The 25,283-nt window shown below is 44.7% G+C and overlaps 1 protein-coding gene across 3 annotated transcripts in view; it reads left to right on the top strand.

Annotated features, from left to right (window-relative positions):
* RIC8B (RIC8 guanine nucleotide exchange factor B) overlaps positions 1-14,068 on the top strand; it is a 111,466-nt gene extending 97,398 nt beyond the window's left edge. For 2 of the 3 annotated variants that reach the window (XM_081082848.1, XM_081082850.1), the window contains one exon: positions 12,724-14,068. In XM_081082848.1, the coding sequence (XP_080938974.1) occupies positions 12,724-12,835 (112 nt within the window). In that variant the 3' untranslated portion in view covers positions 12,836-14,068. Of the gene's footprint in view, positions 1-1,933; positions 2,100-12,723 lie in introns of those variants that run through there. The other variant, XM_081082849.1, reaches the window with a different exon arrangement.
* Positions 14,069-25,283: the final 11,215 nt, after the last annotated feature.

Genomic DNA, 25,283 nt, shown 5'->3' on the forward strand with positions numbered 1-25,283 from the left:
TCATCTATTTGCAGATGACATTCTCCATACTTTTGATAGAATAGTCAAATATAAGATACGATATGGCAAACCTATAGGAGGCACAATAACAAGTTTGGAATGAATATATAAAAATAGGATTTGTGCTTAGCTGTTTCCAAAAGGACCTGATGAAACACAGTGGTCTAATAGTCCCTCTGGTAGGAGGAGGAAGTGTTAACAGGACCAAGTGGAGCACATTAGTATGTTAGGACATACTAGTAGTAAACCATTCAATTACATAAATATCATGTTCATAAATTATTTTAATAACATGAGTTCTTAAAAGATAACACAGATGCTAGTCAGCTGGCCCATATATGCAGGATGAGTAAGCTCCAAGCTAGGAAAGTGGGAGATGGGGGATAGAACTACCTAAGACAATACAGTGTAATTCAGGTACTTACTGAAAGAGACAAGAGGCATCCCTAATATAAATTCACGTTTATAGGTATCCCTATAGCAGCGACAAAAACAGTGCCAGGTCCTTCTTGTAATCTCAGGGAAATTCACATATTCTAGACGCTGCCAACAAATCAATGCACAGATGTCAAGTCTGAAATAACCAAGCTTCCACCGGATTTAAACTATGCCGCAAAGAAGATATGTACTCACCCAGCAATACCCAGCAGATAGATGCCCAGCTCAGCCTGAAGGTGACACTGATTTTCGCACTTACAAAGCAGAGCAAATAGGTCTCGTTGGCACTGATTTTGCTATTGAAAAATTGGAGCTAAAGGCAGCTTTGAGAGTAGTCGTAAATGACAGACTTTGCATGACGTGTGGTGGGTTTTTTACATTGTTTGCCTTTCTGTGCTTTCTAACATTTGCTCTCACTAATAACAGTCAATGACAAAGCTGTGTGGAGATCAGCAGTGGGCATTCCAAAGCAGGAATGCAAAGAATGAAGCCATTCTTTATGCATCTTACATGTTTGTCTTAAGTTTCTTCTCTCTTCTCACTGTTATTGGTTTTGGTATTTTTTTGTTTGTTTGTTTTTTTGAGGTAAACAAGAAGCCGTAAGCCAAAGTAGACTAAATGCAGTACAAGTCAAGGAACATTTATTAATGTTAGCAAGGCATTGTGCTAGGAAGATGAGGGAGATTGGTGAACATGACAAGCTCTGCCTCTGGAAAGCTCACATTCTAGTGAAGGAAATCTATTCTAGAAGAAAATAATGACAAAATAAGGTCTGTGTTGAACTGTAAGCACCCAGGAAAAGGAGTTCATTCTGTCTGGATTGTTTCACAGGAAAGGTAGCATTTGTGCTGATCCTTAAAGTGTAAGAGGCATTTAATAGACAGGTGGAGAAATGACCATTCATTCGGGGTGGAGGGAAACTTACTCTGGTTAAAATAAATCTTTGGTATTCACATACTACATCTTTCTTCTAAAGAGCTCAGGTTGTTTTATCATTACTTGATTAATATATTTTCAAATTTATCATTGGGGGAAGCAAGTCCCAAAGAATTTCCCCAAACATTTCCAAACTAATGTCTGGTGATAATCCATTTCCTTTAACAGTTTACAAAACATTTCACATGCGTTCTCTTTCTAGCTTCATAATAAAGTGAGACTAGGAACTCCATTTTCCAGAACTCAAGACTTTTGCTTTGTCTGCTGTGCTACTGTGTCTGTCTGTGAGAGTCAGTGTTGGCCAGAATACTTCCTGGTCATTTTCTTCAGCATTGTGCTGCTGGTCAGCTCCCTCAACTGTCCTCCAAGGATGTCCTGCATCCCACCAAGTCTTCACTGCACTAAAAGTGTACTGTAGCTTCATCTGATTAACTTTCCTTCTCAGAAATGGAATCATTCTCTCCTGGGCCTGAATTGAAAGGCACGTGAGTCAAGGATAGGGCTGGAGGTGATGTGGCCAATGAATGGACACTAGACACTTCCTTTTTTCCATCCATAGGAGAGCAGATCTGAAGGACCTGCACCAGGATGGTGGTTAGCAACAGTGGCCGGTGCCAAAGCACTTACCAAAGTGCTGACTAAGGTTGGTCATGCCAAATACTGTTACTGAACCTGGTGTAGGGTATACATGATATTCACTTCCAAAACTGTAAAACCACCAATGCAAAAATTAAAATTATATTTCCATTTGCCTCCATGCTGGACATAGCTACTGTCTCGAGGAACTCACCATCCTAGCAGCTTTATCTTACCTAGATTTCCAAGGACTCTGGAGAGATTAGTGCTCAAACATTTTCTCCCCATTGAATACCAACTGACTTAGCAGTATTCCAAGTGGTTTGTTTCTTTTTAAGTAAAAGGATTGTATTTGGAACAGATGTAGATAAGGGGGTTGGCAGTGGACCTGGGGGTCTTAAGAGTTTGAGAAAATCTGAGCCCTGTTAGCCCCCTCATGTTGAGCTAGTACAGTGCCTTGTATCCTGTGGTTCCCCCAGTGTGTGAGGAAATAACACAGCTGATCCCCAAATCGAAGGTCAGTTTTCTGTTCTATAAAATAGCCTATATGGTTTACAGCTATAAAGTGTACTTTTGGCAGTTCATTTCTTGGCCAAATGTCATAAAATTCAGAACTAGAAAAGAATTCTATAAAGGTTTGGCCCATGACTAGCTAATTTAAATATCAGGCTTCATAATTTATTTTATATAGAAATAAAATTATAATATTTATCAAACATAAACATTCAGGCTTGAGGCATGAGATTAGAGAAAGCTTCATTTGACAGTTTTAATGTGAGAGCAGAGGTGAAAGGGGGATGAAACTTGCCTGCCTCCCCACCTCCTCTTTCTTTCTCTGAATTGGAAAAAGAATAAGCCTGCAATTTAAGCAGGAGATTAGAATGGGGATTGTGTGTGGTTAAGCAAGTCCAGTGTAGCTAATACAATTGCATTCACCTTAGCTACAGCACACAACTCGTATATAATAATGCAGCCTCCTCCAAAAAGGAGAGAGAGGATTGATTGGCTTAAGCTTAAACTAACCAAGGGAAATAATATTTCAAGTTTGTTTTGACTTTTCTAATCCCCTCTAGTTCCTTAGTTGGAACCAGGACTGATGAATCTTACACCCCACCCTTACCCCATTACTTTTTAACAAGGTCCATTGCCTTTTTGCTTAGATATTCTATCAAAATCATCTAAAGTTTACATGTATATAAATAAATAATAATTGTTTTCCCATTTCTTCCTTGTCTTATCTAATAATTTTTTATTCATTCATTTATTTATTGCCAGTCATTGTGTAGTATCTGGGACATGGCTTTCTTAATAAATGCAGGTACCAAATGTGGAATAGTTCCTTTTAATCCAAAGATTATTTTTAAACTTACTAAAGTTGGGATAAGTGCTTTATGACTGAAAAGTAATAAATATGTAATTTTTTTTCTTGTAAATAAGTTATTTTGCTCTGCTTACAAAAGTAACAACTGTGATTACACCCACCTTTTTGATGAGTTAGTCAAGGAAATGCTTTTCAGGTATACTTCAGAAATGTGGACCAGTCTTTAAAGCATTGTGAGAGCTATTGTAGGAACTAAAGTATAAAGTTTTTATTGTTTACATCAGAAAATCCTTTAGCTCTCCTCTGTCCAATGTGGTAACCATCAGCCACACATGACCGATGAACACTTGAAATATGGTTAGTCTGAATTGGGATGTCCTATAAGTTTTAAATACTCAGACTTTCAAAGACTCAGTACAAGAATTAAAATATCTCATTTGTTTAAGACAGATTTTACATTGATATTTTATGATATACTAAAAGTAATTTATCTGTCTTTTCTTACTTTTTCAGTGTGTCTACCAGAGCATTTAAGATGACATATTTGGCTTACGTTTTGTAGCTTATATGTTCATTAGACAGCACTGTTTCACATCATTAACATACACCCTGAGGTTGCTTGGAAGTCCAATTAAGGGAACTGGGATCCAGTTAAATTAATGTACTTTTAAAGGGGGAGGTGAGGATTAATTTGAGAAACTTGATATTGTATGTTGCTAGGGTATAGAGGGCCCTTCCTTGATAGCCAATTCTGAAGGAGGATGTCATGCTACCTCTGTCTTGCCTGTTGGTAGTCATTGTCCTTTGACTCTAGTAGGAATGACTACTTCGAGCTCTTGGTTTAAGCACTAGCTAAAGGGCCTCTGACCCTGCTCTCTTAGTCACCCTCCGCGTTTAACATCTGAGTCTTTCTGTTTGGGAAACTTCTGTTTCTACGGCTTTCTCAGTAGTGTCAGTTGGCATACTGACCTCTTATCATTTATTTTGCTAATTTGGACAATAGGATAGAAAAATTCTGTAAAGAAATTACCAAGAAATAATAAAGAACACCTTTATTTAAGGGAAAAAAACTGGATTTTATTCTTCTAGCACTATCCCTAACCTCATTCTCTGTATTTTAACCATGCTGCTTACTGTGAGGTGGGTAGCGAATTTTTAGAAGCTTTGCATGTGGTCTTCTAACAGAATTGAGAACAATAATAGACTAATATTGATATAGTGCTTTAAAGTTTTTTAAAAGTGCTTCAATATATATTATCTCCATTGATCATTGAAACAGCCCTGTGACTTAGGTAGGGAAAGGTGTTTTACTGAGGAGTAAGTGGGACCAATGTTTATATGACTGACCCAAGGCCCGGCATCTGGTTAATGACATAGGCAGGACTCAATTCTTAGTCTTCAGACTCCAGATCATGTTATCTTGAAAATTATCAACACCTCTTAAAAATTTGTCCGTCTGATTATTTTTAATAAAACTTTCTAAATTTTAAACAAGCACAAAGCATAAAAACAGATAGTAAGCATATTTTCCTGAGAAGAGACTTTAGGTTTAGAGGGCATATATTCCTACTCTTTCATTCCATAATTGATTTGAGCTCTTTTCAAATACCAGCTTAGGAGCTAAATAAATAGCCTATGCTTAAAAACAAAACAAAACAAACACAGCTTTATATAGAGGAAACCAGTAAAACTCCTGTGAGTCTATAGTAACATAAGGTGTCATTTTTTAAAAATAAGGTCTCAGTTTTGAAAAGAGAATGATTTTAGGTATTCTAACAAATTCTTATACTTAGTATGATCATATTAAGCAAACTTAACTTTAAAAAGGCTTCCCTTTGCGACTGTTTAGGCAACTCCCAATTGCCTTCACAAAATGGAAGGATGTGGGATGGACAGTGTGCCATTTGTCTTGGGAGTGATATGTTTATGCTACATGATTAACCTTCCCAATTGTACCCATTCCCAAAGCATGATAGTGAGGGCTGAAGGAAGGGCCTCAGACTAATTTTTGAAAGATGCAGACTGAATACTTAGAATTTGCTGTGGAAAAGTCATCATATACCTCCTACCTACTGGGCTAGTGGCTTAGTGAAAAACCAGAATAACCAGGCAGCCCTGGGAAGCCATTAGATGAAAAATATAAGGAGAGAGGAAGGATCAGAGTCCAGAGGACACTTTCACAGTATGTAACTGAACATTTAACCAGGGCCAGAGGTTGTAATGTTATTTCTGTGAGGGGAAAAAAGGTTAAAATCACTTATAAGAATGTCCCAAGTTACTGGGAAACCCACTGTACTTCAGTGAATTGGGGACTATTGTAGTGATGCTGAAATCTTGAAACAAGATGCACTCTGAGACTTGGAATTGTAGCAAAGATTACAGAGCTGCTTTCTCCAGGCCATCACAGGCTCCATTCTTGCAAGGCATTTTTGGAAAAGCTCTGTGTTAATTAAAAGGCTTTACTTATATACCAATTTCTCATCCTATCTCTCAAATGTGAAAAGGAATTAAATATGAAATGGCTAATTTAAAATGTCAGGGTTCTTTTTTCCAAGCCAACCTTGCATTAAGAGCAGGAATCCCTTGGCCAAAGAAACGGTTCCCAATTATCCCATCCTGGGTTTTGTTATACATTGTACAGAAGTCAACAAAACAAGTATGTAACAGAACCTGCCCAAATAACAGCCACCCTCATTAAAAACAGAGAATTAATCAGGGGATGATTGAAGGAAGCAATGCCTCATAGGTTCCCCCCTTTTCTTCCTTTCTAATCATAGAACAAAATATGTTACATAAAAGGATAGAAACTATTATGCAGTACTCAATTAGAGGGAGGTGAATAGGTCTCTAACATGCTGTTTTATCAAAAGAGCAGACCGGTGTTTGCATGACTGTTGTTTCATTACAGACCCTGTCATTAATTCCATGTGTCAATACTGCCCTGTAGTACACAGAGCAGACAAGAAAGAAGAGCCCTTGAAAACAAGGGAATGATTTTTGAGTCGTTATCAAGCTAAGTGGCAAGCGGGAAGCTGAAACTCGTATAGGTAAATTCGAAGGGACTCTTGGGAGATCTGCAAGTGGGAAACAAGAATGCATTTTACCAACTGCTTAATTATGTCCTGTTTTTCAACAAGTACACTTGAATTGAATGCTTTGTTTGTATTGCACAAAAACATGTGCTGTGGGCAAGAGTATTCTCTTGCTTCCAGGTCAAGTAAGATGTTTTATACACATACACATCTGGCCTCTTCTATAACGTGCTATTGGGTATGTTAGCATCTGAGCCCCAATATTGCACTGTCATTTCTGGGGGAAAGAGTTACATAGGAACCAGAAGCCCTAAAAGGTGCAATCTTCTCTAAGGTTCTGTGAAGTTTATATAAGCCCAGGCATCCCAGAGGACCATTCTTACAGGGAACTAGTGGAGCAGATATATGTTAAAGTATATCTGAAGAAAGAGAAACATACCAGAAAATTTTAAATATGGTATAAGTTCCATAATCTCCCATCCCTAACTCTTTAAGAAAGTATTTTTTGGTTTCCATGAGCAGTCCCAAGGGTTAGGCTGGGGCAAAATAGGGTTTCCTTTCTTGGACGTGCTTTATCTGTGTCCTTGTGCCTGGCCAAACCCTTATAGATTATGGTTCCTTATCGTTTAGTAAGATCAAATTTCTAAATGATGTTTCGTTCCAGTTGAACATTCTTGGAGGCTTATCTCTTCCCTGGCCAGATGCCTGATCAGATGAGAAGCCCGCCATGATACTGTCACAGTGCCTAGAATGGGCTCTTTATCCAGTAGACATCACTGTACTTTTTGATGATAACGAGGGCAGTCTTAACTTGTGTTAAGGCCTGTGTATAGCATTGAAGGTAAGTATGAAGGAGTTGTTGCTATGTGACTATCTTAATCCTGATGCACATTTCAATATACAGTATCTGTGTTTAACCACGATGTACATATATCTGACACCCTTAGATGGGACCTTCATAATTTAGGACCAGTGATTCTTCATGAGATAGCCTGTTTATTTAGGGCCATGATTGAGTTTAGATCCTTCCTTGTAACCGTTGCCATTGCTTTGACTTACTTTGTAATCATTCTAATCATCCGCTGATAGTTTTGCAGAAAGGATTTCTGGTTTTGGTGTATGTCAGTGACAACTAGGTGGGATGCTGTGTTTGACTGTTAGGCTTAGAATACATTAAAACAAAGGCTTAGCAGTATTGAGTTATAGTGTCTTAAAAACCTAGCAGTTTTTTTAAATAGATCAAAATTTTATTTAGTAGCCTAATATTTAGACTCTTAGCATAGAATCTGGGGGATCATCTTGTCCAACCCCTTCATTTTATAGATGAGGAGACTCAAGCCCAGAGAAGGAAATGACTTGCCCAAGGACACCCAGCAAGTTAGTGGAAGATCTGAGATTAGAATCTAGACCTCCTGGTGCTCCATGTTAGAAGCTGAGTCTACACCATTTAGTGGTTGGGAGCTCCAGGCTGTACGGTGCAAAGGGGGCCTGACTTCTGCTGGACGTCATGATGCCTCAGCAGGGAAATAACTAATTACACTTAAAATAATATGAGAATGATTCCTGACAAATGGTTCGCTGTCATTCTCCATTGATGCTATGACCCATGTATTCTTTCAGTAAGCATGTTGAGCACCTGCTGTGTGCTCCATCCTATGCAGATCACAGCCAGGTAAGACATGGACTCTGCCCTCAAGTTGCTCACAGTCTACTAGAGAAACCCCTGGAAGGAATTTCCTATAGAATGCTCATAATACCTTTCCTGCCTCTGTGGGTCTTAATGATGAAAGTGAATCTTCTGCCCAGAGATCTAGCTTTTCTCTTGGTTTTGGTTTATTCAGGAGGCCCATAGAACACTTCCTTTCTGTGAAAGTGCAAGATGGTATCAACTGCAACAAAATTTAGTTCATACACACTTATTGAGGATCTGCTATCTGCAAGGCACTGTGCTAGACACAGAGGGATATAAAAATGAAAGCATACAACCTTTTTTTATATGTCAGTGATACTGTTTCATAGCTTCCAAACTTTGTAAGGAGAATTTTTTTAATGAAAAATTTCTTTAACGTAAGGCCCTTGAAATAGAAGACAAAAATACCTCTGTACTGTAATCCAAACTTGTCAGCCTAGGATTTCATAGTCTCCTTTGAAATTCTCTTTCATACCCTGTATCTGTTTTGAGCTTTTTAAAAATTTACCTCAGCCAACCCAGCCTGTTTGCCAATCACTGCACACAACTAACTCTTGTTTCTGTGCCTTTGCTTGACTAATTCTTCTGTTTCTGGGATGCCTTCCTCCCCATGATCCATATTCATCACTGCCATTACAGTCTGGCTCTGCGTCTATCGCCTGCAAGGAGCCTGTGACCAGCCTCCCCATCTCCTGTGTCCCTCCCACGTGTACATATGATTGGTGGAGCAACATGTCCGTGGTATTCATTAATGCCTCCCATTCTCTGTCCATATATCTTGCTGATCTAGACACAACAGAGCTGATAAAATGAAACAGTCTAGTATAACCAGGTCATGTATCAGACCTTTTAGGAGTGAGTCCCTGGATCAAAGATTTCATTTTGCTATTTGGGGGCTGTTGTATGACAGAGAGGAAGAATATTAGAAATATTAAGATGGAGGTTTGAAGAGTGAGCCCGAGAGCTATAAGAAAAAGTCACATATCTATCTGTAAGTGACCCCTCTTTGTCCTTTGAACAGATTTGAGTTGCAATAGGGTGTGTCGTGAACCAACCACCAGGCGAGGGCAAGGAGGGCTCTGCCTGTTACTCTCTCGAGCTTGTGGATCTGCTGTTCTGTAATTCTTTTACTATCGTTTAATGTGCGTGTGTGTTCTCTTTTGAACTGGCTGAAAGCTTCTTGAGGACAGGGACCATGTCTTTTATTTGCTTCTGCACATTCTTCTCCCACTTAATTCCCAGAGTGCCCTAATGAGCGTGGGGAAACTTTCCGTAAGCACATGACAGGAAATGCCACTGTGGGTTCCAACAACAGTCCAGCCATTGCACCTCACACTTTAGGTGTATAATGACCTTTTGCCCTTATGACAATTCAATGAGGTGGGTATTCCTATCCCAATTCTACAGACAAGGAAGTGGAAGTTCAGAGAGTTCAAGGTCATATTGCTAGTGAGCAGTGGGTCCAGGATTAGAACCTCGGCTGTCTGACTCTAAACCTATATGTGCCTTTCATTCGTGTTACCACAGTAACACGAATACTTAGGACTCCTTTACAGTTCATGGGAGTCTTTCATTTGAGCTGTAGTTATTACTACTACCACTATTAGTACTATTAATGCTACTACTCACATCCTCACTGGGAAGTAGTTAGAGCTAGCATCATCATCATTCCCATTCCACAGATGGGGAAACAGACTCAGAGACTTGCCCATCGTCACACAACTGGTAAGTGGAAGAGTTGGGACTTCAGACAGACTTCCTGGCTCCAGATCCTTTTTTGTTCCACTCTATCACGTTGCTGCCTTCATTCATTTGCATGAATACATGATTACGTGGCCAGTGACCACAGACACTTCTCCCACGGAAGTGTTAAGTCCAAGTGTTACATGGAGCCATTTGGAAAGGAAAATAACTCATCCCCTCGGGAGCTCCCACGGTAGTGGAGGTTGAGACAGAGGGCCCAAAAAATAAGTGCTTGGGAAGAATAGTTCACCAGTAGGGATTAAAATGTGGGGCCTTTTATTCTGTACGTGAATTACTGGCCATAAAACTATTGAATTGTTCTTAATTACTTCCATTGTAAAATTGGATTAAGGAGTAGGGATGAAACTGATGGCCTTGATTTGAACATACTCCTCCCGGGCTTGAACAAGAAAGCTGCTCCCCTGTACAGTTGGTAGCTAGCCCAGCATCATCAAGGGCACGCAGGAGACTGAGTGTGAGGGGTGACGTATGTCCACCAGCAATTCTTCACGATCGTGGTAGAATTTTTCCCGTCTCATCTACTTCCACCTACTCCCGCCTTTACCCCACCCCTCCTTACTGTACCCTCAAGTCCACCAACCTCCTCAGACCTCTGAGCTTTCTTATGCCTTAATGTTTCATTCCCAGCAAAGTGTCCCCCTTTTCCTTTTGTATCAGTTATTAGTATATAGTGTCCAATGTCAGAATCCTCCAGCCATGGTTAGAAACTGATAAAAGTATAGATGTGCGTAGTGTGCATCAGTGCTGGAGAGAAATTTTAATGGGAGCAGATTATTTCGAGCTCTCCACTAAACATGTCCACCCGGTTGTCATGCAAGGACCTCATGCTCTCATGTCCTGAAGATGTCAGCGTCTCCCCAGAGCTCTATTCACCATCCAGCCCCTGCCCTCCCAGTGGGTCACAGGTCTACCTCAGAGCTGTAGTCTTGACTTCCCACATCACAGCCATAGTCCAGCTTCCTGTTTCCCCTCACACATGGTGATAGTGCCATCCTAATGACTTGTCTCTGCCAGTGCCCCTACCGGTGTGCCCCCCACACACACCCTGCCGCCAGAGACAGCTCCCCCGAGACAGCCTGCCTGGGCATTTAGGGCACTTGACCACTAGATCCCCAGCTACCCTTGCAGCCTTGCATCCTTCCACTCTTTCACGGACCCTTGCCACTCCCCATACACGGGCCTTTCACAGCTTCAGAGACAGCAAAGAAACCAATGACCCAAAAAGCTCTACAGTCACACAAGTAAATGGGACCCTACAGACAGAGCCCTTTACATGCCTCCTGTGCCTGCTGCTGGGCACACGCCTCCCTGGCATGCCATCCCAGCTCCCCTGGCAGTGTGGGCTGTGCTCCTCAGGAGCCGCCACAGTCCTTCGTCCGTGATTCTCTTACAGCATTTTACCCCGTTACGTTCTGAGTTACTTTTCGTGTATACATGTCACCTGCTCAAGGGGGCAGCTGAGCCGTCTTCCTGTCTCCCGTATGTGACGTAGTTCCTGGCACACAGTGTTGAGCAGACACTGACCGGCTGAAGGAGTGGGCTACCCAGGGCAGTTAGAGCAGGTCACCAGGTGTGTGTGCCGCAGAGCCGGCCGGGATCCAGGGCCCGTGTCCCAGGTCCACCTTGGCCACTAGACATGGGACCTTGGGTAAGTCACTCAGTCTCTTCTTAAAGGAGGGGTTGGACTAAATGATCTCTAAGGCCCCTTCAACTTCAGGTTCTATGATTTTGACCCCATTTCTTGGATCACGAAACGTGTTTCCTACTTTATAATAAATATTCAGGCGCCTGGGCTTAGCCCGTCAGCTATCCACATTACTGATTCTTCAAACTGACCAGGCTGCTGTCGGCTTTCCAGTGGCCACTGAGCCGCTCTCACGCCCCAGGATGTCTCGCTGGGCTTAGCACCATCACCTGGCGTGTGGCTGGGCACTCCCCGGAGGCAGCTGCCTCTGTGCTGGCCTGAGGGGACGGCAGCAGAGGAGGTTTATTATTTGCCTTCACTCCAAGTCCCACCAACATTACAGCCGCTGCCATGTGGGTTCTTGGTTGTAGACAAGTTTTCAGGGGGCGATGCCTGTTTCCATAACAAACAAGTTTAAGCAGCTCATGTGCCCATTTCACCCTCCACTTACAGCACTGCTGACCTTTGGGCCAGAGTCAGCAACGCAACAACAGGTCCATTTGCCATAATCTCCATGTAATAAAATAGGAGCCTCTGAAAAGATTAAATAAATCTTTCCTAATGCTTTTTGATTGGCTTAATCAATAATTAATCATCTTTAGATGAGGCTGTAACTTGTGGAGTAGGTATAATTGGATTAGCTGGAAAGGGGCAGTTGGGGAGCTTTGAAGAGATTAAAATGGCTGTCAGAACCGTAATTAAACTGCTACAAACAAAAGCAATGGTGTTTTTATAAAAGGAGAGAGAGAGAGAAGGAAAGAAAAGGGAGGGAGAAAGTTGGGGAAGGCCAACTGATTTGAAATGAATCAAGTACCTGTGTATCACTAGAGATTGGAGAGGCAAAATCAGACGTGACGCCTTTATCCGTGGAGTGAAGTCCACATATGTCAAATTAACCGCATGCCTGACCCACTGCGACAGGTGAGGTTTCAGCAGCTTCAGCTTCACTAAAACAAAACGAATCCACAAAAGGAAAAAAAGTGAATTATTAAAAACAGAAGAGACCTGCTCCTTGTCCTGAGCCATTTAGACCTTGACTTTTCATACCTTTAATTGGCTTAGTAGGTTTGGCCTGTGTGAATGAAGTCTTTTATCTCCCTCTTTTTCTTTCCATGCCCCTTTCATCTTTCCTGTTACAAACACACAGAGAGCTTGAGGAAAAATACTTTGTTTTTTAAAGACTTTTCTTTTTAAAAGGATGTGGATTGGGGCGGGAGGGAGGGGTGTGTGTGTGATGCTGGTGAATACTTTTTTTTTTTCTTTCTTTTATCTCTTTTTCCAGAGAGGAGTTGCTTAAACCAATGGGACTAAAACCTGATGGGACAATAACGCCTTTGGAGGAAGCACTCAGCCAGTACTCTGTCATCGAAGAGACCAGCTCCGACACAGACTAAAGCCATCACCTGCTCAATTCAGTCTTGCTTTTATCAGCATCTTTTCTCTGTAGCTCCAGGGGAATCTTTTTTCTCAAACATTTATGCCCTTGCTTTGGCTAGAAACACATTAACTGGTTTACTCATTGAGAATCCAGCATATTTAAGAGGTGATCCTGTGTTTTTGCGATCCGGAGGCATTCATGCAGAGCTGCAGTTAGAGGGAGTTGCGGGGGCTAGCAGCAGAATAACGCCATTTCATCGGGATGGAACCGAAGGCCTTCACTGTAACACAGCCCTGGTGGAATCTGGCAGGTCATTTGCCAAGATTCTTAGCAGAAGATTTAGCCGCATCCTTCCTCTCACTTGTGTGAGCTGCCCCTCCTGAACCTCTCCAGCAGACGGAGGCATGCGGGAAGCAGAAAGAGCTGCTAAATAAGGGCTGAGGCAAGTGACTTGTTACATCAGGACTGACGACATGGAAGCCAAGCAGCTGCTCCATAAACCTCGCCCCACTTTTCATTTCAGTTTTGTATAAATATATAGAAATGCACACACACACACACACACACACACAGCCCCGGACTTGCAAACTGACTGCACTGAAAGTTTGTATGTCACTTATCTAGAACTTCAGAATACATTTCTCCCTATAAAATGACGGTTTAGTTCGGAGGCAGCTACAATGCCTATTTATTCCCTCACGTACCTGAACACTATACCAGAGAACTGAGCCCCCATCTGTATTGCTGCATGGGGAGCATGCATTCTGAGGTCTAACGCGGGTGCCAAGAACACGTGTCCCAGCAGAGGGAATAGGGACTCCTGAGTCCTGGGAGTTCTTTGTGGCCTCTGCTGGGGCAGGGGGTCAACAGCACCCTTTTGTACATATAGGTCATTCATATGTCACATGTTTTAAATGGGGGCTGTGTGTGTGCTGATGTGTGTGTTCTACCTTTCTATCATATGATCAGTTTAACGGTAACCTTATTTATTTAAAGAAAAAAAAGAAACACAAATAGTTATTGTTAAACTGATCAAGGCTGTCTATTTTTACTTTAAAAATTGGTCATATGAAGTAGTAGAAAATGAATCAGTGAGCCTGGTTAATCAGTGGCTAAAGTTGAAAAGGGGTTGGTTTCCTTTTATATATGTATGTATGTTTGTATACATACATATATACACACATAGATAATGTGCTTAACCACTGCCTTTTAAAACTTTAAATTAAATAAAACATTGGGGTTGATTCAATTTAGCCATCTGTGTGTGTTTCTTTACAGGACATGGGGTAAACTATTTCCCAGTTCATGCTTTTTTAAAGTACTTGTACATCTCACTTAAAATAGCCTCCTTAGGGATAGGTACATGGGGTGTAAGTAAAAATGTCAGTTATCCAGAAATCACTTCTCTGGCAAAACAAAACAGGAATTGAGCTTTTAAATGCCTGTGAGCCTCCACGAGAGATGTCAAAAACTTCCTGCAGTTTGGCTCATCGGAGAGAGCCTCAAGAATCTCTACTAAAATTTGCATACATTTCTAAAATGTTTAGTTATCTGGCTTTTAGGCCCACAGAAAAGTCCCACAGGAGGAGTGGGGAGGAAGGGGGCGGAGTGAGAAAGCTCCTTGAGTTGTCACAAATCTGGGAGAGTCTGTTTCCCGAATGACACGTATCACAATCTGGCCCATAGACTGATTCTCAAGGATGACCCTGTTTCTTAAAAAAAAAAAAAATTCAGAACACTCCATAAAAAAACTAGGGGGAATACAATACATTTTAGGATTTTCATCCAAACCAGTTGGGAGTAGAAGTTCTTGGTGACTAGTTTTAACAACAGTTAAATGAAACTTGGCAATTCATAATTTTAGATTAAGTGAAAAAAAGCTTAGAAAAGAATTTAAGTATTTTTGTTACTTAATTCTACAAATGCATTTTGAAATATTTTTATAATTTCTACAATCTGATAGCTGTGGCATGCGTGTGGGCCTCCCTAAATGAAGACGTGCAGCGGGGCAGTGTCTGCCGCCTTGCCAGGGTGGGGGTTGAGCAGCCTAACCTGAGTTGCGTTGCCTTCCAGTTCCCCTGCACTGGGCACTAAGTCTTGGCTGTGAAAAAAGAACTTGCCGGGGGAGAGGTTGACAGTGACCACATCCTGCACGTGGTCAGAGAACTGACACCTGTTGTGTGCGGGTTTTCTATGTATGTTTCGTCATGTAACCTCATCACATCCATCTCATACTAGACATCATCTCCAAAGAGCCTGTTACCCAGCTTCCCTGGCCCGACCCCCAAACCTGCTCCTTCCCCTTCAACACACTGCCCACCGGGGTCCACGTTGTGCCTCCTATGACTCTGGAATGCTGGGAGAGTGGTAATTCTCAGGCCATTTTAAGCAATAACTATTTCAGCAGAACCAGAGTCAAGAACTTTCTATGTGAAGAGGTGACTTGGTTGAAGTGAGTGGGAAATTTGTTCGATGCATCGCCAGCAAGGACCTGGAGGCCTTAGGCCGGAGCAGGGCTGCAGGCTTTCAGACCCCTGCCTGCATGCTGGCCTGTGGTGGGGGTGGCAGAACACACAACACACGGCCCGCGGCCGCAGCCCTCCTCACCTTTGACACCATATGGAGGAATGTGTCCTAAAATAAGGCACTTGAGCTGCTGCTTTGGAGTAACAATCAACAGACACTTGAGACCCTCTTACATGCCCAGTGGTCCCGGGAGGCGAGCAGGACAGACGTTATCCCTTTATAAACAAGGATGCTAGCTGACGAGTACAAGTACTGAGTATCTCCTGAATACCACGTCAGTCTTGCCACCTCCCAGCACTGGGTGTCACCTGTATCGACTTCCTCCCTGCCCCCATTGTAAAAAGTAATATATGTTCATTGTGCAAAGTTTGAAAAATGCCGGAAATAATTTAAAAAATAATTCACCCCAAATCCCACCACCCTGAGATAAATATCACTGTTAATGTTCTAGTGTATTTCTGTCCTGTGTTTTTTCTATGCATATATAATTTATTTTACTACGAGATTGGGATCACGCTGTATTTACAGATTTGTATCCTGCTTCCTTAACATTGTGAGCATTTTCCCATGTCAATAAATATTCTTCAAAAATTAATGGCTACATGATATTCCGTTATATGAATTGCAGTAAACACTGCTAATTGCCTGCCCGTGTTATTTTTCCTTACTAACAAGACATCGTGACAGAACCCTCCCCCCCAAAAAAAAGAAAGGCGCCTGCTATCTTCCTGGGGGCCAGCGTGAGCCCTGGCGCTCCAAACAACAGGAACAGGAGTAGCACGGGAAGAGCAGGTGGCTTTGCAACAGGGCCCTGGTCTGCAGGAGCCTCGGTAGTACCCATCCCGACAGTTAGGTGGCTTTGGTCAAGGAGAGGCTCTTGAAAATAGCAAGAGATCCAGGTGACTTTAAAAACTCTGCATGTGAAAAAGCAAAGACAAGGTCTCCATCATGTGTACTGCTGTGTGGTCGTGGCAGTAACTTGCTTCCCTGTAATTCCCGAGGGGGCGGGGTGGCGGGGAGGCAGTGCATGCTGATGGCAAGAGGCAGGCTGCCCTTTCAAGAACAGCAAGGTGGCACCAGTCAGGACAAGTGGGTAAGTGGCGGGCACAGTGTGGAGATGGAACCAGTGATTGGGGCTCTAGGAGCAGACCGTGGGCACGGGAGGGAGAGGTGTTCAGTGAGAAAATTCAAGGAAAGGGAGCGGCTCCTAGAGAGGACGTAGGGGGTGTGGCTGTGATGTTCTAAGCTGAGCCCCTGCACAGAGTCTTCAAGAAGCAGCAGAGCAGCCTTTCTCAAGGGAGGGAGGTTAAGCTCAGTGTCCCAAGCCCTGAACTGTATGCAGTGAATCCACTTCCCCGAGCTCTGGAACGGTGTTAGCCACGCAGCACCCAGGGAAGAGGAAATCGTCGCCCAGTCATCCTGCGCTCTGTGGTGCAGGTGAACCTGGTGGAGAAAGGCGGCCCCAACGAGAGAAGCAGACTGTCCTCCAGGCTTCTGCAGTCAGACTGTGGTGCCTTTTCGTTGCAGCTCAGCGCAGACTCTGGGCCAAGGCTCCAGGTGCATCCGGTTGCGGGGCCGCTGCCTTTTCTGCATTGAAGGGAGCGGCGACAGCTGAGCGTACTGTGCGAGTCCTGTGCCAGGCCCTGTGCTGAGCACTTTCGTGCACTTTCTAATTTTATCTTTATAATAACTCACACTTTTCAGATGAGAAAACAAAGGCATGACAAGGTTAAGTATTATGTGCAAGGCACATAGCCAGTAAGTAGCAATATTTGAACTCAAACCTGTTTAAAATACTATGTTATGTGTTGCCTTGGCGATCAGAGAAAAGCGTAATGAAGTCTTCATTTATTCAGGAGAAACATTTTCAGACAAGATGGATATGGGAAAAACAGAATTGGGAAAATAATTATAACCCATTCCCCACCCCCCATTTCCATCAGTCAGCAATACCGAGAATCCCACTCAGGAGCCAGCCTCAGGGAGGCCCACACACACAGCACACCGACCCCCATGAATTTGCATCTACTATGTACCAGGCACTGTTCGAGATGTTTGGAGACACAAACATGACTAGAAGTCCCTGTCCCCAGAGCCCACCGGGGGGATGTCCATACCGAAGCCTGTTACAGCACAACCTGCAGCGGACGCCAGGAGGACGCGGGGCTTCCAGAACAAGGTTTCGTGAGCGGCACCTGCGCCGAAGCATGCGCTTGCCGCGTGGGAAAGACTCTGCCAGAGCTGCTCAAACAAAAGCTCGGGGCAAGGGTTCTTTTTTTTATTTTTTTAATCTTCACTTGAGGATATGGGTTTTTTTATGGTTGTTTGTTTTTGTTGATTTTAGAGAGAGAGAAACTTCAGTGTGGGAGAGAAACATTGATCATTGCCTCTAGTCTGTGCCCTGACTGCGAATCAAACCTGCAACCTTTTGATGCACGGGACCGCACTGCAAGCAACCAAGCCACCCAGCTGGGGCAGGGGCAAAGGGTCTTGACGAGTTTACAGAACCCAAGCAGCTGAGTGTGATTGAAACAAGGGCTCCCGTGTCTCATATTGACATGAGTGACAGCATGTCCGGCAAAGGAAAGGACACAACCAGAAAGACCCCTCTGGCTGCAGCATGGAGATTGGACGGAAGGGACAGAGCAGAGCCCAGGTAGGAGGCTGTTGCATCAGTACACCTGGGGGGAGCGGGGCGGACCGGACCAGTGGCAGGAGGTATGGAAAAGGGGGTGGAGTCAAGAAACGTTTAAATGCCTAAATAAACAAATTGGGTGTTGGAGAAAGGAAAGAAAGAGCTCATTTAAACTCAGATGAGAATGAATTTGAGGGAAAGATACCCTACAACACTGCTTCGCAACCTGTGAACTAAGCAACTTCGGATTTGAGAACAAGAGGGTGGAGCTATGAGTTATTTCAAGGAACCTGCAATGTGTATGCACCGAATAGCATTTACACAGTGCATAAATAATGTCTTGGACGCCAACTACTCCTATTTGACAAACACTGCTGATGTGATGAATAAAAGTTCACCCATAAGCTGTCCTCAGTTCAGAGCATCCTTTTGCCCATCTGTATTGACTGTATTTTCTCAAATCAAAACATACTGATGGTAAGAGCTATCAGGTGAGAGGGGAGCCACAAAGTCCAGGCTTAAAAAAGACTCTCAGGGACAGTACCCCGTGCTCTTTCTTTCCAACGTGTGCTCCTCGTAATGGCTTCCCACAAAGAAGGGTGTTGAGAAGGGCCGTTCTACCATCAACATTCACAAGCGCATCCAGGGAATGGGCTCCAAGAAGCATGCCCCTTGGGCACCCAAAGAGATCCGGAAATTTGCATGAAGAAGGTAACCCCAGATGGTGGCATTGACACCAGGCTCAACAGAGCTGCCTGGGCCAAAGGGATAAGGAATGCTCCATGGGCACGGTTGTCCAGAAAACATAATGAGGATGAAGATTCACCCAACAAGCTCTTTATGCTGGTTACCTACGTACCTGTCACCACATTCAAAAGTCTACAAACAGTTCATGTGGATGAGAACTAACTGCTGACTGTCAGGTAAAGTTAGAAAAATGCAAAAAGCCACACCTCTCATAACTGAAAAGACAGAACCCTTGGTAACAGTGATCAGAGACTCCAGCTGAACTAGCACAGCAAGGAAAGAACGCGGGTTCTTCTTATGTAGGAAGATGGACAGCCAAGCTGTGGAGAGAATGGACTGGGGGGGGGGGGGGCGGGGTGTGGTTCTCAGTTATAGCCAAACCTGGTCCTGTTATATCACACATGGAAATTCTTTTTTCACAATAAATGATAATGTTCAAGCCAACTTTCAGGCCTATTATTTTGTCTTCAAAGTGTAAAAAAAACTAAATAATTTTTCTTACTTTTTTCTTTCCTTCTGTAACCATTCTAATTCCCTCCTTCTTCACCTTCTTCCTCAAGACCGAGTATAAACTCACTAGGAATAAAGGAACTCAGGAAAGAAAAATACATATTGATATACTTAAAACACCACTAACTCATTGTACTCAAAACACACACTTTTTGAAAGTAAAAATTTTACTATGGTTTAATGTCTGTAGCTTCTATGTTAGAAAAAGAAGAGTTACTATTGTAGTATTAAATGAATCAATTTTCAAGCCAAAAGTACATTAAGCAATGAAAAATTAATGAAGTAAATTTCATACAAAAAATGTATGTGAGCCATATAAGGTCACCAACTATTCAACAGTAAAAATGAAGAGAAAGAAAGAAAAAGGGGGAGAAAAGGGGTGCAGAGAGAGACTCTGAGCCAAAGACTGTAGCCATGAGCACACTTTTAAGTGTGTATATGTGAGGAGAAATTAAAGGTAATTTTAATTGGAGACACACCTGGTTAAAAGGGCGGTTTGAACACCTGCTGTACCTTGGCCACCTCCTGAAGCCCCAGTAAACGGGCAGTAAGTGGGCGTTTTCAGTGAGGCTTAAGCCCAGTGGGACAATGAGAATGAGAGAGGAAATGACAGCAGAAAAGAACGGTCAACAAAACTTTGGAAACTGGCAATTAGATGAGCGCGGGGTAACTGGCACAGAAAGAAGACGCGAGATGCTGAGCCCAGACGCGAGTTACAGCCCTAGAGAGCAAGCAGTTCTCCGCCACCAGCTTGTGTCCCAGTTCAGCTCAATCCAGATCCCGCACGTGAAGGGTTCAGTTCTAGGAGCCGGCTCCCCAGCCCCCTCAGGCGCCAATCCCAAGTCCAGGCTGTCTCTGTGCTGCGGACCAACCACCCCTCTCCTGGAGTTCAGCTAATTTGCTACAGCAGCTCACAGAACTGAGAAAGCAGCTCACAGAACTGAGACAGCAGCTCACAGAACTGAGAAAACACTGTATTTACTTTACTCACTCGTTTGTCAGAAAAGGACACAGCTCAGGAACAGCCAGATGCAGGTGCACCGGGCAAGGTGTGGGGCGGGCAGGGCTCCGGGCCCTCTCTGGGCGGGCACCGCCCCCCAGCACCTCCGTGGCTCACCCACGGGAAGCTCTGTGAATCTGTCCTTTGGGCTTTTTCATAGACTTTACAGCACAAGCATAATTGGTGATTGATTCAACCTGACCCTCTAACCAGAGGTCAAGGGGTGGGACTCAAAGTTCCCACCCTCTAATCACCTGGTTGGTTCTCCCAGCAACCAGCCCCCTTCCTTGGGTGCTTTCCTCAGTAACATAACAAAAGACCTTCATCACTTTGGTCACTTAGGAAATTCCAAGGGTTCTGGGAGCCCTGTGCAAACAATGGGGACAAAGGTCAAATATAAACATCTATAATAATAAAAGCGTAATATGCTAATTAGATCGGACAGCCAGACGACCTTCCAGACAACCTTCTGGACAAAGCCGGGGCTGCGAGGGCCGAGGCCCGTGCATGACTTTCATGCATCCGGCCTCCAGTTTATTACAAAGAGCAAATTCATAGCTCGCTCTTGTCATCCTCATCAAGCAAAGTGGTAACAGCAGGAACCCCGTTAAGGTCAAACTCAGGACAGTGTAGTAAGAGCCCCTGGACAATGTTCCCGCGTTAAGTCCTAGAGACCCTCCTGTAAATTCTGCTAAAGAAGTCTGGCTCCCCCTCCTTACCTTCGCTGTGGCAGTAGCCTAGGCCACTGCGCACTTGGCTTTCTCCAGGACAAAACACAGGACAGGACAGAAGGTAGATGTGAACTCCACATTGGCTATCTCAGTTGATACATGAAAACGTGAGAATTCTTACACCTTTTCACTGACAGAGCACTGAGACTCAGAGAGATGAGGCAACCTGTCCACAGGCAAAAGCTGGGACTGGCAGACCAGGGGTGTCCCAAAGTCACACCTTACGTCCCCACACTAACGAACTGATGTACAGCTGATGCTTAAGAAACCTGTGCTAACTAACCCCTTGCTCTCTCCCACGTGCCTGGCAAGCAGGCCAGAAGGAGGGAGGGAGGGAGGGAGGGAGGAAGGAAGGAAAGCTCTCATCAACCAGCCTCCTTTCTCACCTCCAAGTCCTCAGGAGTAATAAGAAGAATTAAATGTAATGACTGTGACACTAAGGGCTTAGTGTGATTAGCCTCACTTCAGTCCTCACAACCACCTGAAGGCACAGCCACTGTTATTATTCCCGATTGGCAGGTGGGCAAAGGAGCCTAAGGGCTAGGTCACCTTGTTAGCAGCCCAGCTGGTCTCAGACAGAGGCAGGTCCTCGGCCATGCCCTCCGCCCGCCAAAGGGAGCAGACTGGGCTCAGCAGCCCGACCCAGAGGCCTCTGCTCTTTTGCATCTCATCTCGGCGGCCTCTGGAGCACCCCTTGATATCATTTCAGTTTCAATATCTCAGCAAACTGGCCACCCCTGTGGCCCATATGTCCTGTCCTAGCTCCACTTCCTGATCCAGATTCCTCAAACACTTGCACTGACCATGGGGCCCCTGCTCATCTGCAGGAATTTTCCCAGCGTCGCCCTCAGGTCACAGACAGGCCCTGGCCCGCCAAGGAGGTGTTTACGGAGCTGGAATTCCGTCCTCACCTGCTCCGTCCCAAAGCACACCCAGGTCCTGATCACAGAGGAGGCGGGCAGCAGGGGACATCGTATCTTTGGACCAACTTCCCTGAACACGTGTGTTTCATTCTCTACTCTCATCAGCACCCTAACCATCTTCACGTCCATATCCCACCTGTAAGATGGCAGAGAGGGCACCACTCCCCACCTCCACTCACCCTTGCAGCCCTCAGCACTCCCCCCTGCATCCGGTCAGCCCAGCCCTCCAGGCACACAGGGAGCCTGCGGACAGCCCTCACCACCTGGGGCAGACAGTATCGGCTTCCTCTCTGCCAGGGCTGGGAAGATCCCCCGGACCTCAGCCTCCTGGTCTCCGTGCTTCTGAAACAGAAGCAGAAGGAAGAAGACCTGCCAACTTATTTCACAGGCTCCTCACTGTGAGGAGGGAGGGCGGTGGACCTGGAGGGGGCTGGGTAGGAGATACCCCTCCCCGTTATCCTGGGTGTCAATTAGCATAATTTAACAGACAAAGGGGGGGCGGAGATCTGTGTGACTGTTTGTAGGCTTTGAACTTCTCGGTCCTTTGGGGCTGATGATGGCCAAGTGACCCATATTTAAAAAGCATTTACAATAAAATGATGCACTTTCTTTTGTGCCATCAGCTCCTCCAATGAAAAGAAAAAATGTTTTAAAATTGTCCCTTTTTGTCAGCGGTAATGGCTGTGCTGTATTTCAGCTCGTCCCGTGTGGGCATAGAAAGGGGAGGGTATAAAGGGCACAGCTGTGGACACTTTATGGCCTGCTGGGGGGAGGGCAGCGGGGGAGGCAAGAAGCAGATTGACTGCCTGTCAACAAATGCAGCTGGGAAGAGAGAAAGCTCTTAAAGACCCCGCAACTTCAAGTCCAAGATAAATGATGTTCCTATTTGGAAAGGGAGAGAAATGGAGGTGGAATTCAATAACGGCTGAAAAGCGGAGGGTTCCAAAGGCCTTTCTTTCTCTGCAGCTAGGCAGCTCCCGAGAGAAATGAGCCAAAGTGGCCCTTAGGAGAGGGGGTGGGAAGCCCAGAGACACAACCAAGCCACATCCTGGCCAACGAGCCCTACAGGCCCGGCCTGGCAAAGCTGGGCAGGAGGGCGCCCCGCAGGTGGGGGTGGGGCGGTCTGGTGGAGAGAACCGCTGGGAACAGACACACTGCTGCCTCCAGTCACAGGCCCTGCGTTTGGGGAAAAGACAGAAGAGCCTCAGATGACCCCTCAGGTGTGAGGCTGTGCCCTGTTATGACGGAGAAAACACGGTGATGCGGCCTGGGGACCTGATGGAGCCCAGCCCTGGCCCTGACCAGCTCTCACGGTGGCCGCCCTGCGCCTTTGGCTGCTTATGAAAACTTCCCCTTCCGTCATCTCATCTGAATCTCACCAACACCCCACAGGCAAGCACAGGTGAAACCTAAGGTTCTGGAGGTGAATGAGGAGGCGGGATTCACCTCCAGGAGCGGCTGTCTCCTCCTTACAACCCATCAACTCTCCGAGGCCCCTTGCCTGGTGAGTGGACAGGCAGCTCTCCTCCAAGGAGACCACGAAGCCTCCACAGGGGCGTAGCTGAGTTTTCTGGTACACGCACTCCCGGCAGATGTTGGTGGGCACCAGCTTTTTAGAAAGTTATACATGTAATTTCAGAGAGGAAGGAAGAGGGAGAGAGAGATAGAAACATCAATGATGAGAGAGAATCACTGATCAGCTGCCTCCTGCATGCCCACTCCTGGGGATCGAGCCCGCAACCGGGGCATGTGCCCTGACCGGGAATCCAACTGTGACCTCCTGGTTCTTAGGTTGACACTCAACCACTGAGACACATCGGCCAGGCAGTGAGCACCAACTTTAAAGCAGTTTTAGCCATGAGTTTGCAAGAAACAGAAACCTCCACTCAATGGGCCTCAAGAGAAGGAAATATATTATCTCACGAAAACCAGAAGCCCAAGGTGGTGACTCAGTGACTATGACAACAAAAGGGACAATCCGGTAACCTTACTGCATTTATAGGAAGTACAAAACAGACAGCCAGTCTGTGCAGGCAGAAGGTGGGGTAGAAACGGCCCTCAGGGGTTAGTGTCCAGAAGGAAGCATGAGTAGGGCTGGGGGTGGGGGGGCACCCACATTTAGGAGATGTGCACTGCCCTGTAGGTTCTCGCTCCCTGTTTTAAAAATAGAGACTCTGGAGTCATACAAGCTTGGCTTTGACTCCTTGATGTAGCAATGACTTTGGGCAACTGACTTCTTCCTCCATCATCTCCAAAGTTCTACTGGACAATACTGTTCTAAACATTATACCAAAATAGAAATGTTTAAAGTAGCCGTCACGACCGGTGGTCCGTGGACCACTGGTGGTCCGTGAGGTCCGAAAGGTTGGTGACCGCTGGTTTAAAGGGTAAGATAAAAATGAGAATAGAAATTCCAGTATTTGCTTCCCACGCCTTAGTACACACCTGGCAGACAAGCAAATCACCACCTTCTTCAGAGATCACCGCTTTAGACGTCTGATGCTCATGGTGAATTAAAAAACAAAACACTGCCCAGCCACATGGTTCAGTGGTTGAGCATCGGCTCAGGAACCAGGAGGTCAAGGTTCGATTCCCAGTCAGGGCATATGCAGGCTCCATCCCCAGTGTGTGTGTGTGGTGGGGGTGAGGGGTGGGGTGCAGGAGGCAGCTGATCAATGATTCTCTCTCATCATTGATGTTTCTATCTCTCTCCCTCTCCCTTCCTCTCTGAAATCAACAAAAATATATTTGAGGAAAAAAAACAAACAAACGAACACCCACTAATGAACAAAATGGAACCAGAAGCTTGAATACCTGGAAGAGACTGGCATGTACCTAAGGCGGGTGGCAGGGGAGTGACTGGATAGAGAAGGTGAAGGAATTAGCTAAAGAACACATATACACACCCCATGGACAAGAACAATAATTTGGTAAAGGCCAAGGAAGTGGTAGGCAGGAGAGGGTAGAGGTGGGCAAAGGGTTGGGGAGAGAAACTCCTGCAATAATATCAATACGAAAGATTTTTTTAATAAAAAATTTAAGAGAACATAAAAACAAAACAAAAAATCCTTCCTTTTTAACAAGTATGCCTAAAGTTATTCAGATCCAAATAAGTGTTGTTCCAGTCCTAATAATTCTCTACCCGTATCCTCAACCCCTGCACCCAATATCCAGCCACACTCACCTAATCGCCTTTTCCTGGTGTTTATTTATACCTGCCCAAGTTACTTTAGAACAGCGGTTCTCAACCTGTGGGTGGCGACCCCTTTGGGAGTCGAACGACCCTTTCACAGGGGTCGCCTAAGACCATTGGAAAACACATATAATTACATATTGTTTTTGTGATTAATCACTATGCTTTAATTATGTTCAATTTGTAACAATGAAAATAC

This window comes from Myotis nattereri (genome assembly GCF_964212035.1).
Source record: "Myotis nattereri genome assembly, chromosome: 2".
Lineage (NCBI taxonomy): Eukaryota > Metazoa > Chordata > Mammalia > Chiroptera > Vespertilionidae > Myotis > Myotis nattereri.